At 37.2% G+C, this 14,997-nt stretch overlaps 2 protein-coding genes across 5 annotated transcripts in view; both read left to right on the forward strand.

Annotated features, from left to right (window-relative positions):
- LOC109066263 (serine/threonine-protein kinase N1-like) overlaps positions 1 to 1,753 on the forward strand; it is a 37,200-nt gene extending 35,447 nt beyond the window's left edge. The window contains exon 23 of the transcript XR_006160507.1: positions 880 to 1,753. The gene's annotated coding sequence lies outside the window, so the exon portion shown is untranslated. The remainder of the gene's footprint in view (positions 1 to 879) is intronic.
- On the forward strand, positions 907 to 13,973 carry LOC109066208 (dual specificity mitogen-activated protein kinase kinase 7-like). 4 transcript variants are annotated; one of them, XM_042761029.1, is made up of 13 exons: positions 907 to 998; positions 2,009 to 2,240; positions 4,425 to 4,472; positions 7,090 to 7,234; positions 7,331 to 7,397; positions 7,483 to 7,596; positions 7,963 to 8,082; positions 8,575 to 8,682; positions 8,803 to 8,982; positions 9,166 to 9,246; positions 9,659 to 9,801; positions 9,890 to 9,935; positions 10,024 to 13,973. In XM_042761029.1, the coding sequence occupies exons 2-13, from the start codon at positions 2,117 to 2,119 to the stop codon at positions 10,162 to 10,164; spliced, it is 1,317 nt and encodes a 438-aa protein (XP_042616963.1). In that variant the 5' UTR covers positions 907 to 998; positions 2,009 to 2,116; the 3' UTR covers positions 10,165 to 13,973. The 4 variants fall into 4 exon arrangements, with proteins under 4 accessions (XP_042616963.1, XP_042616969.1, XP_042616975.1 ...); XM_042761041.1 differs by lacking the exon at positions 907 to 998 and adding an exon at positions 6,247 to 6,487 and having other exon boundaries at positions 2,167 to 2,240; XM_042761035.1 differs by lacking the exon at positions 4,425 to 4,472.
- The last annotated feature ends 1,024 nt before the right edge of the window (positions 13,974 to 14,997 follow it).

A 14,997-nucleotide genomic window follows, 5' to 3' on the forward strand; every position in this document is an offset into this window, starting at 1 on the left:
TTGTTTGTATTGTTGGTTTGTCTTCAAGTGTCATATCTACTTTAAAAAAAATGCATCTTGTCTTAAGACAATGTGAAGGTATATTTTAAAACTTGAAGCAAATCAATAAAGGTCACACAGAAACATCTGTCAACTTTTGTAAATGATACGAGCAAGAGCATGTTGGGAAATGCATTTCTGTTCATTCTCACATTTAGGGAAAAAAAAAACTGGTAATATCTGCAAAGCCTTCCATTACTCGTACGATGTCCATTTAAACGGGACGATACTGTCTGAATAATCACCATTCCCGAAGGAACTTGTTGAAGAGATGCTTTTCTGCAGACACTTTGACGTTAGATGGATAAAGAGAGTCACGCTGAAAGCTGGATTATTTAATTGGCTAATATTTATAAATGTGTACTTGCTGTTGAAGTTCTCAGTGGTTAAGGAGTTAAAACCTCTTTAGACTTGTTCATTCTGGGTATCTCTCATACATCTTCAAGCGCCTCATCTCTTACAAGTTACATGTGAAAGTCAAGCATATTGAAATATAGTAGAGCGGACAGCTTGGCCTCCATTCATTAAGTGCACTTTTAGTATGGTTACCTTTACAAAAACAAACAAACCTGTTACATAAACAGAATGCCTTAAAATATAGTTCCTGTCTGCCCTGGTTTTTGTTCTTCCTGTTTACTTTTTCACTTCAGTGAGGGAAACAAATGACTAGAATCTTAAATCTTGATTGGCTAATCATTAAAAAAAAGTGGAATGTGTTTCACACTTTAAATGTGACAGCTAGGAAACATGTAAATTCAGTCTGTCAGCATTACTTCACTTTTTTGTTGCTGCATTTAGTTTTAAATACATTTTGAGACATGTTTCTTTTTGTATTCTCAGGCTCATGTGGGAGATTCGTCTTGTCTGAAAAGTGAATTCATGTCATTTACCTTACAATAGTATATGTAAAATAACAGTACATCAAGACAGAGTGTCCTGTGACAAAATGACAGATCAAGGTATTTGAGAACTCAAATATTTGCCCTTTTGATTGGGAATATTGTACTGGAGTATAGTGTTGATTATTCAAGGTCCAATTATTGATTTTGTTTGTCACTGAAAGTACATCTGCAAACTTTTTTTTTTTCACACTAGTTGGACGATTTGATAAATCAAAACCACTTCTTGTTCAAAGACTCCATGGCCTCAAATAGCAGATACTTTCTCTGATTTTATACATGCTTTTAAATAGATATCTGTTAAACAGAAAATGGTATCTGTTGTTTGTTTTAATCATGATACAAATGAATGGTGACTAGTGACTGTAACGTGTTAGTTCTGATTTCACACACTTTATTACCTCAGAGCTGTTTTGATGCCTTTGAACGATTATTTTGTGCAAACAGCACAACTTGACATATCTGTTACTTGCAAGGAGCAGTTAAATAGTTTTTTAAGCATTTGATCGCACACTCACAATTGGATGAAGACAAAAAAATAATACTCATGCACACTGTGAACAAAATGTAGCAAAACTGAAAAAAAAAAACATACATAAAATATTTGTAAATGAAAGACCTGTGTATCATTTAACAACTTGTCCTCCTTTTTTCCTGAAATGGGAAACTGTCTGACTAATCCATCAGACCTATCACATGAGTTGTATTTATAAAGCTGTTGTTGAGATTTACACGTGTTTGTGTTGTTGTGTTGTCTATGCATTTTTACAGACTATCCTGAATTAAACAAGGACACATTTCCCTGTAAAAACGAACTTGCTCCGCTAGTCAATGTTGTTGTTACCCGCAGTGGCCGCTAGGGGCAAGTGGCGCTGTTTTACAAACAATATTGCCTAATAACATCAATTTAAAAAGAAAAAAAGACAAAAAAGAGCCAGGAGCAGTAATAAATATGATAACGACAGTATTATAGAATACATCAAAATAAAGACATTAATGAGAAGTAAGAAGATTCTACTGGATACGTAGACGAAACGTATGATTGCTGAATCTGCTCTTGGGTGTTTCAGATCTGAATTTAGCGTCGCTGGAGGGCGTCTGGAGGCGCTGTGCTCCGCTCGGCCGCCGCTAGCGGGCAGTGAGTTGCGGCGCTTGATGGTGCTGCTGAAGTTTTCAAGATGTCGTCGCTGGAGCAGAGACTCTCCCGAATCGAGGAGAAGCTCAAGCAGGAAAATAAAGAAGCCCGCAAACGAATCGACCTGAGCATCGACGTGAGCCCGCAGCGGACGCGTCCGAGGCCAAGTGAGTGCGCGAGAGAGTGAACGAGGGATTGAACGTCATGACGGAGGGACGAAACACACACTCTACATGATATAAACAAACAAACCGATCAAATCCTGACACTTCACTCACACTGACGCTCATGGCTCTCGGTCAGAGGTCTCGGGGATTTTGTCAATCAGGGTTTGTCTCCAGATTGTTTACCACAGATTTGTTCTTTAAAGTAAATAAATCATAAACATCTCTGGCAGTCAGCTCACTAGCGTTAGCCTGGCGGCTAGCTGTGTTTAGCAGGCCCTGATACTCTCATATCAGTCTGTCCGTTTTTCCATGTCTAAATGAATACCTTCTCGTAGAGAGGCTGTTGGTGTTTAGTGTCGTAAAATCATCAGTCTTAACAGACTTGTATTGTTTTGAATCGCTGGTTTGGTTTTCTCTGAGACTGTCAGTAGTCTGTATTTAGAGAAAATGTATGTTTTTTCCCCCCCTTCTCCTTTATAATTTAATGTCTTAAGCTTGTGTCTTGATATCATGGCTACATTGTAGTGATCGTGATGAAGGGATCATGTCAGGAGTGACATTTCAGATCACTCAGAGTGTTTTAACATTTATTTAATGTACAAGACTCGGGTTGTAGCTGTGTGAGTGAAGTGTAAGGTCTGTTCTCTGAGCTGATGTGTTGATGTCCCAGTACATCAAGCTACTGGACCATCAGTGTTCATGTCAGTTTGAATGAATGAATGAATGAATGAATGATGCATTCATATAGCGCTTTATTGTGTATTGTCGTACACCCAAATTGCCTTACATCATGTAGTGGGTCTCTCCTCAAGCAGCACCAGTGTGAGGCATCCACTTGGATGAGTTTCTGTCTTGTGGTGGTTCTTTTTTTGTACCCTGAGTGATCAAAAACTCTTTTTAAATTATACAGAAATCATTTTGAGCATCTGGATTTTGTTACATGCTTGAAGACTGATTAAAGCTAGTAGAGAACATATGATAATGATAAATGGTCATATATATATATATATATATATATATCTCAGAGAAAAGTAAGAGATCTGAGAGTTAGTTGTTGATTGTGTGAGATTGCATTTTATTTCATTTTATCTGAGAATTAGTTTTTAAGGGATTTTTTGACCCAAAATGAAAATTCTGTCATCTGTCACCCTAATGTTGTTTCCAAGGAAAAAAAGGTGTTCGTCTTCGGGACACAAATGAAGAATTTAAAAAAATTTTATTTTTAAATGAAAATCTGAGAAATTTCTGTCACTCCATTGAGAGTCTTTTAACACAAAACTCTGATGCTCCAAAATGTTCGTAAAAGGATGAAAAATAAATAAATCTCAGTTGAGTAATTTAATCTAAGCCTTCTGAAGAGACACAATCATTTTATATGATAAACATATTTAATTAATGCTTTTATTCGCATAAACAACTTCAGGGTGAGTAAATCAGGACAGAATTTTCATTTCGGGATGAACTAACCTTTTAAGCATTTTTGTTGAATTTATAAGATTGGCTTTTATTTATTTTTTTGAGAATTAGCTTAAGCCTTATTGGTGTGTGTTTGAGTTTTTTGAGTTTATGTGAGTTCGACTTTTGAGTTATTTATTATTTATTTATTATACAGAGATAGTTCACCCAAAAATGTAAATTCTGGCATAATTTACACACCCTCATGTTGTTCCAAACCTGTATGGCTTTCTTTCTCTTGTGGAAGAAACAAAATATTGTTTAAAAGTTTTTATCATCAAATCCCAGAGTGTGTGTGTGTATGTATGTATATATATATATATTATATATATATATATATATATATATATATATATATATATATATATATATAATTAAATCGTACAGCCTTACATGTAAATTATGACAGAATTTTTGTTTTTGAGTGAACTTTCATTTTAATTGATCATAGTTTCAGCTACTTTTTTTAATTTAGTATTTCTCCGGTATAAGAAATATTTAAATACACTCGGCTGAATTAACAGATTTTCCCTCTATCATTCTTTGTCATCAGCTGGATGTGGATGTAGTTTTTTTTTTCAGATTGTGTCAGTATTATTTGGGTTAGATGGAGTGTGATCGTGTTGAAGGTGAATCATAACGTTTGAAGAGAGGGACGCAGTGATTCCTGGAGGTGTGTGTGGGCTTTTAGTAATGAGTGTGTGTGTATTTTCTCTCCTCTGTATCTAGTCATCGTGATCCAGCTCAGTCCAGCTCCAGCCCCCTCCCAGCGCGCAGGTACCATCATCATCATCATCATCATCATCATCACCACTACATCACGCTGCATCACCCTCCCTCCAGGTTTATTGTTTGTTTGTTTCCCCTCTCCCTCTCTCTCTCTCTCTCTCTCTCTCTCTCTCTGTGTCTCTCTCTCTCTCTCTCTCTCTCTCTCTCTGTCTCTTTATCTTGCAGGTCACATGCACTACATCACCCTCTGCATGCTCTCTTCTCTTTCTCAGTCATCCTTCTATCACCGCTCATTCCTTTTCTCTATTTCCCACACTCTCTATCAAAAAGTCAACATGAAATGACACTCACTTCTCTTTTTACATTCACAGAGTGGAATGAAACAGGGTGTTTAGCAATAATAAATGCAGGGCAGAACTTGGTTTTATCTATCAGCAATTGATTGGTTGTGAACAGCGGTCTCTGTATGACAGGTGTGTGTCAGATGAAAAGCAAAGTTGTTTCAGAAGCAGAGCCTAGTTGCTACATTTTGACGAATAATCATGAATGCTCTGGATTAATGTGCACTTCCAGATAAATATTATATAAAGGTCTGTGGTCTGTAAAATCTTTGAAATGTTTTTGAAAAGTTTCTTATGCTCACCAAAGCTGCATTTATCTGATCCCAAAATATAGTAAAAGCCGTAATGTTTTATTACAGTTTTAAATCACATATTACATTGTTTTCTGTTTTTTAAAGAACTGTTTAATATATTTTAAAGTGTAATTTATTCCTGTGATTGCAAAGCTAAATTTTCAGCATCATTTTGAAATCATTCTATCATGCTGATTTGCTGCTCAAGAAACATTTATTATTTTCAATGTTGAAAACTTGTGTTGCTTAATATTTTTTGTGAAAAAAAAAACATTATAAAATGATATAAATACATCTTTTGTAACTTTATAAATGTCTTTACCATCACTTTTGATCAATTGATAGCATCCTTTTCTGAATAATATAGTTAATTTCTTTCAAATAAAAAGGCAAACTTATTGAGCATGTTAACTACAAAAGGCGGTAAGAATCGAATGTCAATTAATTATTGAATAACTGTTTAACTATTGAATATGTTGTCAGCCATTTTAGTAATTTTTTTGGTATTGATCTAACCTTAAATCAAAAATAAATCCTAAAAAGTTAATTTATGAAGTAAATAGGGTCCGTTTTATTTCATGGTGGCTTTGATCTCATACAGCTTTCTGTCATTAATCTCACTTACGTAAGCATTTCTTTAATTATTTATTTGTTCAAATGCATGATGTTTGTTTAGAGAACACAGCCATTCTCCTACTTTCATGCTAAAATCTCTTGATCTCAATCTTACTTCTTCACTTTGTCTATATTAAAATAATCATCTTCCTCTTTTTCATTTGTTCAGTTCATTCTCTTTTCCACCTCACTATGAAAAAGGAGCAGCAAGCGTGTGTGTTGTGAATGTGAGAGCTGTGTGTATAGGATTTGTTAGAAGATCAGATGCATGTTGTGGCTATAACTGCACGACCCGACTGTGAGTGAAGACATCCACACAAACACAAAGCTATGGTGGCACTCGACAGGGTGTTCTGTGTTCAACTGTAACTTGGGTTTGAGCTTGTCTGGCCTCTCCTGTCTCTCAGCTCTCTGTCCGTTCTTTCCAGAAGAGACGGCTTCGGCTCTGTTTTCTGCACAGATGTTGATTATGGCCATGTCGGCCCCTGTATGTGTGTGTCCAGCAGGTGTTCTGCACCAGATTGCTTGACCTCACTGACTAACCCAAGCTAACAGATTCTCTCCCATGAACAGGTTTTCCTGAGGAGGAATCAGAAGTTCGACAGTTATCCATTTCTCCTGAAAAAGCAGTGCTGTTTCTATGCTCAAACGACGTATAGGAAATCTATAAAATGTTTAGTTTTGCACGGTTTGGTGAGCGAATGTCAAATGTCACCTGTTGGCGACTCCTGCTTGTCCTGGTGCATGCTGGGAATGCTAACACTAACTCCATTGGCTGGTTTTCACTGTTTGGCAGCCCTCGTCATTTCTGTGTGTGAGTGTGTCTGATCTTGGCATGACTTGGACTTTTATTTGACTGATGTTTTCTCAAGATTTTAAATTGTCACAAATGCCATCTCGGATGGTAAAGTGGGCTCTCTTTGGATTCCATTTCCTCTAGATAGTCATTAAACATTCACCCAAAATGTGTTCCACAGCTCACTATTAGGATGCAGTGAATTTCACAAAAATTGTCATGAAAAATCTAGGTCATATTACTAAAGATTAATATTAATATTATTATTACTATAAAACTAATCTGTTATTATACAAAATAATATAAAATGTTACAACAACTAACGATAACACACACATTATTCTCATAAAAATCTACAGTTTCATTGTGAATTATACATATTCATATGTGCTTTTATACATGTTACCCCAATTCTCAGTAGCCTACTTTACTGTGAGGGGAAAATAGACCTCAGATTGAATCTGGATAAGCGGTCATATTCTAGGCCTTCAGATCTGAGGATCTTAATTTAGGGTCCTTGAACATTCATTAACATTTGTCCCAGTAATGAGCGTGAATTGACAGTCACTGTCTTCTGTCCTTTCTCTGACTCTTTCCAACCTTCTTGTCTTTCTCTACAGCCCTACAGCTGCCATTGGCCAACGATGGAGGAAGTCGCTCGTCCTCCTCAGAAAGCTCTCCTCAACACCCCTCGTACCCTAGCAGACCCCGACAAATGCTTACGCTTCCCACCCCAACCTACAGCCTACAGAAGAGCCTGGAGAAGTATGTCACACACACAGCATACTGGAGTTTGCACAGTTCTCAGTTTTAGAATATAAAAATCTGGTGTGGTAATCTGTTTATTTTTTTTATCTTCAGTGCTGAAATTGATCAGAAGTTGCAGGAAATCATGAAACAAACAGGATATCTGAAGATTGATGGACAGGTGAGTCATCGGTTATATTCTGGAGTTATTAAATGTGGGAAAAAGTGCCTGAACACTTGTGTGTGTGTGTGTGTATCTTTTTCAGCGTTACCCTGCAGAGGTGACGGATCTGATCAGTGAAGGGGAGATCGGCAGTGGAACCTGTGGACAGGTGTTTAAAGTTCGCTTTGAGAAGACTGGCCATGTCATCGCAGTTAAGGTCGGTTCAGCTCCTGGTTTCTCTGCTCAATCTGTTGTCCCTGGTAATGCAGGGATGGGATGGGATTTTAAAAGGGGTTTTAAAAACTTTTGATCAACCACACTTAAATATGATGAATCCCTTGTACTTGCCATTGTACTAAAGCCAGAAGAAATTCAAATATTATCCAGAAAATGTACTCTATAATCAAATTTTCGTATGAAGGCATTTGTGTATCCACGTATTTGTTGTCTTGAACTTTCCTTGTAATTACCGAGTCATTAAAACAGTAGTTAAGGCAGGAGTAATTACTGTTTACTAATTACATCACTGCTCTTGGTTTGTGTTGTTCTAGTAGTGTTTATTCATGTGTGTTTTTCCCTGCAGCAAATGAGGAGGACGGGTAATAAAGATGAGAATAAGAGAATCCTCATGGATCTAGATGTTGTGTTGAAGAGTCATGACTGTCCGTACATCATTCAGTGCTTTGGAGCAATTGTCACCAATGTGAGTACCACACTTACGATCTGTGCTTAGTTACCGCTTCCAGGGTCTGTGGCATTGATAATCTGATTTATTTGATCAGAATTTCAGTTCTATTTATCATTATTAGATCTTAATTAGGCGTCATTACTCTTTAAAGTGATGGCTATGAAGTGAAAAGTTCCGATGCTTTTTAGAGCGGTTCCAAATTTAGTAGGAAAAATGGGTCTTAAATCAGCAACTATTTAGGATTAATTAGTGATTTAGCTGGCAAACTGAAATATTATGAATATTTCTGAAATCTTTATAATCTTGTTAATTTTGTAGCCATATAACATATTGACTTCTAAAGTTAAATTTTTTTTTTTTTTTTTTTTTTTTTTTTTTTTTTTTGCAATTTTAGGACCTTTGCTGGCAAAGAAATGTACAGATTGGAGCTCTTGAACTGAGTACCACTGTTTTATGGTCAATGTATTGAATTACTTGAATTATTGAGTGGTGTGTCTTCTTCTGTAGACGGATGTGTTCATTGCCATGGAACTAATGGGGACATGTGCAGAGAAGCTGAAGAAGCGGATCCAGGGGCCCATACCAGAGGCCATTCTGGGAAAGATGACCGTGGCCGTAAGTCTTCCTTTAAATTCACCTGATTCAGAATGGCACATTTTACTGCTTAGATATTGGTCTGCTTGCAAGTTGAACCTCAGAATCTCTTTTCATCTTGCTCTTTTTATTCTCATGTAGATTGTTAAGGCTCTGCTTTATCTAAAAGAGAAACATGGTGTCATTCACCGAGACGTGAAGCCATCTAATATCCTGTTGGATGCCAAAGGGCAGATCAAACTGTGTGATTTTGGCATTAGTGGCCGACTGGTAGATTCTAAGGCCAAAACTCGCAGCGCCGGCTGTGCTGCATACATGGCGGTAAGCGCATGGACCTAAAGTCTGAGTTTCAGAGTCATAAAGATTTTGAAAAATGTAAAAAAAAAAAAAAAAAAAAAAAAAAAAATTTTTTCAAATTAAGAGGAAATATTTTAAATTTAGCAGACATAATGTAAGATTTAGTGTTTGGCCACCTTTACCATATTATGCATCATCTTTTTCTAGCCTGAGAGAATAGATCCTCCAGACCCCAGTAAACCCGACTATGACATCAGAGCTGACGTCTGGAGTCTTGGCATTTCTCTGGTGAGTTCTTTCCACATTTTGTTGAGCCAACACTTGTTTATTTGGATTACTTTGCTGACCAGCAGTTGGATTTGTGTAGGGGGTGTTATATAATTAATTATGATCACTCTTTTAGCTCATTTTAATTGAAAGTTTGGGATCTCAAAGGAAATTAATATTTTTATTCAGCTAGGAAATAAAAAATCCAGCTCTGCCATCAGTTATTTTGAATTGTAATAATATTTCACAATATTTCTGTATATTTTGATTAAATAAATGCAGCATTGGTGAGACTTCTTTGAAAAACATTTTAAAAAATCACACTGACTCCAAACTTTTGAACAGTAGTGTAAATGTAAGTAAGGAGATGTATTTCAAAAAACAGTCAACAGTACACATACTACTATAAGAAATTATTCCTCTTCACCTGTAGGTGGAGCTAGCCACGGGACAGTTTCCGTACAAGAACTGCAAGACAGACTTTGAGGTTCTCACCAAAGTTCTGCAAGAGGACCCGCCGGTCCTTCCTCTCAGCATGGGCTTTTCCCCTGACTTTCAGTCCTTCGTCAAAGACTGGTACACTCACATGACGTTACCTAAACATGAAATTTTAGCACCAGTATCTGTCTGTTATGTTCATGTGTGAGTTTTGTTGTCTCTACAGCCTCACAAAGGATCACAGAAAAAGGCCAAAATACCACAAGCTGCTTGTAAGTCTCAGTCTCCAGTGTAACTCGAGCATCTGTTGTAGTGCTCAGTTTGATCATTTGTTCACACGAGTGGTCTTTATTTCTGTAGGAGCACAGTTTTATCCGTCGTTATGAAGTGTCAGAAGTACACGTGGCGGGCTGGTTCCAGACGGTGATGGAGCGCACAGAGTCTCCTCGCAGCAGCCAGTGCTTCAGCCATCACCAGCTCCACTCTCTCTTCAGCAGGTAGCCAGGCGGAGACTGAGAGGAACGGAGGGATGTCGGGAGAGAAAGAATGATGCGATTTTGAGAGGTTGATTTAAAGAGACAGGTGGACAGGCTTGAAATATAAATCATGTAAATGAAAAAGACAGGATGGAGTGGCAATGGACCGTTTGAGAGCGAGAAATGGCTGAAACAAAAGAGAGAATGTTCAGTTGGGAGTTTGACTGATCGACAGACAATCCTGGGCAGGTTTGATGTAAATCTGAAATCTTTTTGTCCTTTTCATCCACCCATCGAACAGGATGGACCATTGCAGTCTAACACAGTCACATACATTTACGGTAACACACTGTTTCACTAAACCACGATCACTGACTGCCGTATAAAGGTTAGCCGCAAGAGTAAACGTACAGTCCGTTCACTTCGAAATCCAAATCCTCCGTAGCCCCTTACTCAGGGACTGAACAGAGTAGTCGAACAACACTGTGCAATGGTGTGTGTGTGTGTGTGTGTGTGTGTGTGTGTTATCCGTTTATCAGTCCTAGCTCTTCACTTTCCTGTACGGTTTAAGTACACTTAGCCATTAGGCAAATCTAAGCAAATAGAAGTTAGCTAGATAATAGCTGTGTGATATATGTTTTATAGAAGTATTCTTTTGCTAGCAAGCATCAGCAGATATTTCAGTAAATGTAATGTGTACTTAAAGAGTAAGTGATTCTTAGTCGCAGAGTTTCTAATCCTTGGTGTTTAGCTTGTTATAACTAGTTTGGTCTGGAATTTCATATATTGAAAATAGACGTATTGGCTAAGAAAAGTTGAATATTAAGATAAAACTAGTGATTGACCGATAAGATGAAGTGCGTATCCCAATTTAATATGCAGAGACAACTATAAATGACCAGTTTGTTTGAGAAGCCTGACTCGGCGACATTGGTTAAACCAATAGTGTAAATTTGGGGCGGGACTATCTCTTTTGTCTGACCAATGGCAGACGGGGGAATTGTTCTTATAACGTTGGTGTTTGTGTAATTCCGTTATGCTAGTCTTCAGAAATTACACACTTCATTTTCATTGGCTGATGACGATATCTAGAAACGCCTCTGTTCATCGGCCAATGGCGATAATCTCAAAATGGCCAAATATTGGACTATGTATCGGTCTATCACTAGATAAAACACAAAAAAATTAGCCCAGAATGTGTAAAGTCATACACAGTGCACACCTCAGGAAGACAAGTGTTAGAAATGGGTATTTTAACAAGATTTAGCTGTGTGCTTCAGTCTTAGAGTGAGGAAGAAACTGTAATCAAGTCACCAGAAGCATAGATGAGAGATGTTGTCATAGTCACTCAGAGTGGTGTTGAGAGACAAGCGGGGGAGTTTCTGCAGTGAGAGCAGTTCGTTTAGAGCATTTTCTCAACGAGAATGGAAAAAAAATGGCTTGTTTTGTGAGTGGAACATTTCTGCTCTGATTCACCCGACAACCGTTCATCATTTCATTCTCTTCGCCGTTCTCTTTTTCTCATGAGCATTTGAGTTCCTGCAAACCAAAGCTTTTTATTTATTTTTAATTTTTTTGATAGCACTGCTTTTTTTCTGCCAAGCCGTTGTTCTCAGAGGATTTCAGCACCTGCTCGTGGGTTGTGCTGGAGATGTTCAGCGACTTTCACAACCAAAGCTGTAGAGTTTGAGATTCACTGCTTTAAAAAGCCAAAATCACCGCTAGACTGTGTGAGAAAGAGTGCGGGAAGAAAAAGAAAATATGCAAAAGATGTAGATGGTAACGGTACGTTGAGACAGGAAGTATGGTGATATATAAGGGACTGAAGAGAGCGTAATGAGCGTAGCAGAGGAAATAACGGGATGGGAGGGGAAAATTGGAGGAAGGCATATAGAAAGTATTAAAGAAAGTCTCCAGTGAAGTCTTATTGAAAGTATTGGCTCATTTTTAGAGGCTGACAGTTAACAGGTGTTGGTTGTTTTCTCGATCATTGTGTTGAGCTAGCTGGATGTTGCATAAAAGCTTTCAATTGTTTTGAACCAATGTACCAATTTTTATTTTTGGGGGGGTTAATTAGTTTGTGTTGTTATGCATCTTACTGTTTTTCATTATCCTTGAAACTTTGTTTGCTATTATTATTATTACTATTATTATATTTATTTATTATCTTACTTGCTGCTACTGTTTACTTTAGATGCTGCTGTCAATGATTATATTCCCCAAAGGAAAATCCTTTTTCTTTTTTTTTTTTACCAAATGCATAAAACACTGCAATGTCTACACATTTACCAAATACGAAAATAATTTAGGTGTAAAATGCATAATGTCATCCTTTAAGAGGCAAAGAGAAAGCAAGTGAGGAAGTGAAGAAAATTGAGAATATATAGACCTATATCTATATTTATATCTAGTTTTGTTTTTGAAACTATGCCACTATGCCAACCTCACACAAACATCACCGCTCACTGTAGGCAACTAATTAGAATGACTTCCAGTTATTTGTACAAAATAATAGACACCAGCTGGTAATATCTATATATATTTGAGCTAGATTCCTTTGTTACACCGTTAGCTGCAGATCACGCAGGCAGATATGTTCGTAATCGTCCTCCTGTGTCCGTCCTGCGGTGGATGAATTCATGAGTTTTATTCGAATCAAACTCATCAGTTGTAATACGTTCTCCTCTTCAAATATTTTGTCTGTTTTGGTTGTGCTATTGTTAATTTGACTATTCATTAAACACATTTTTAGGCAAGGAAGACTAGAGATTTTGCCCCAAATACAGCGGTTTGCAGATTCCTTTGGGATCCAATCATGATCGCCATTTTGGAAGTCCATTAGTTTTCCAATGAATTGGATTTGACAAATCAAACAAAAAGTCCGAAAATGTCAAATGCTTTGTTTTTCCTAACACTATATTCAACAACGAGCTGCAACTATTTACCTCCCAATAGTTTCTTCACTCCAAATAGAATCTCTAACAGGATTCTTGCTGTCGACATAACACTGATTTCCTGTTTGGTGTTGATGTTCATCACAGATACTGTGGTGCCTGCCTGTCTGTCTGTCCGTCATTCTCTCAGTAGACCTTATAGATACGACTGCAGCATTACACACCAAAGGTGTCATCAATAAAACAGATTCAAACCAGTGGCGTTGTCATTAGGATGATTATTGTTATACTAGATGATGCTGGATTGTTATTCTGAGGACCTCGGATGAGGGATCTACAGCTTCATGGATGTAATTTCCTGTGAGACAGTGGCGGGTCACCCTTCACTGTTGGGGTTTTATTTTGCTCACATGCACCTCTATGGAAATATGATCTGAGATGCTAATCTATAAGGATTCTGCTTTGTTTAAAGTGTACTTCCATTCACTGTTTTCTGGCACTATTCTAATTTGTTTTTCATTTGAAATTATTATTTTTTTATTTGCTTTTAATCGATTCAGATATCAAAGCATCAGTTCTTTATGTGTGTGTGTGTGTGTTTTGATTTTCTGAAAAAGGCATTTCTGTGAATAGGACAGAGATATTGAACCCATTTCTGCTGACGGTAGTTGTACACGCCCCAAACACCAACTAAACCAGTGCGTGCTGCGGTTTCATTAGTTATTGTTCGTCACTTGTGTGTGTGTGTGTGTGTGTGTGTGTGTGTGTGTGTTGCAGCATCACTGTTATTTTTGGAGTGTGTGCTCAGGCGTGTACTTTGCCGTCATGTTGTTTGAGTCTTTATTGCTTTCTAGAATTGTTGTTGTTGTTATTATTTTGTTAAATTATCATGTTGCCCCATCTGTAATTAAACCAAATACTCACTATGCAGTCACTCGAATCAAATCCGTTTGCGTTTTTTTCCCCCGGAACTTCCTGTATATAAACACGCAACTACTGGAGTCTCCATGACGAGCGAGTGAATATCACATCCTCAGCTAGAACAGAGAGAGAATTTATGATCAGTAGAGAGAGTGTTTTCTTTTGTTTTTCTTCAGTGAGCTGATCTATTTAAGGATTGTACTGGGATGGGGTGGGTGGGATATGTTTGGGGTCAGATTCGAGGGGTTGGTAGGAATAGTTTGTCCAGTGCTGTAAGTATATCAATTGCATGTTATGATCTCTGAAGTAACTGCCTTTGATTTAACATTTTGTTTTGGGTTGGAAAGGGGAGGGGATACATAAATATTTTATCTTTATTTATGAGATATAAAAAAAATACTGTACTTTTTTCCAAAAGTTTTTTTTTTTTTTTGGAAAAAGACACACTTTTGCCTTTTTATGTCTGACTTTTTGACCTTAATATGCATTATGGAATTTTTACTTTTCTCATTGTTGGCTGATTTCAAGCTGTTAATGATATTGTGTTGTCTGTATTGATCCTCGACCTTTTGTTCGTTTTTCTTCCATGTTGTATTTGTGTTCCATTGATCTGTGAATGAGTGCTGAAAGAGTTTTTAGCAAGACATTGTCTTCAGCTGTTAGAAAACCAAAAGTGCATTTTGGTCCTTTGTAACCATTTATTTTCAATTTTGAATACAATTACCATGTTGTTTGCTCTTATTACAGTTATTATTACTATTATCTTCAGGGTTAAGATCACACCAAATTAAGAGAAAAGTGGGACAGATTGCGAGTTATGTCTCAAAATGTTTCTTGGGAATGTTGCGTCAAAGGTGTGTCTTTTTCTGTTGAAGCTAAGCAATCCTTTATTGCTCTTTAATTGTTTTGTTTAATTTATTTTTTTTGGTAGCGTGTTCCCCCAGAGCTGTTATTAGAGCTCTGTTTTGCTATACGGTTACAATGTGTTTTTTTTTTTTTTAAATGCGGAAATCTCACAATTTTTAGCTTCTGTTGCACTGGAG

This window comes from Cyprinus carpio, chromosome A1 (assembly GCF_018340385.1).
Source record: "Cyprinus carpio isolate SPL01 chromosome A1, ASM1834038v1, whole genome shotgun sequence".
NCBI lineage: Eukaryota > Metazoa > Chordata > Actinopteri > Cypriniformes > Cyprinidae > Cyprinus > Cyprinus carpio.

Bases quoted from the DNA above. Each gene is read 5' to 3' on its own strand.
- LOC109066208 (XM_042761029.1), top strand. From the start codon at position 2,117: ATGTCGTCGCTGGAGCAGAGACTCTCCCGAATCGAGGAGAAGCTCAAG. The intron at 7,398-7,482 runs GTGAGTCATCGG...TATCTTTTTCAG, and splicing joins ATCTGAAGATTGATGGACAG to CGTTACCCTGCAGAGGTGAC. The intron at 8,983-9,165 runs GTAAGCGCATGG...ATCTTTTTCTAG, and splicing joins GCTGTGCTGCATACATGGCG to CCTGAGAGAATAGATCCTCC.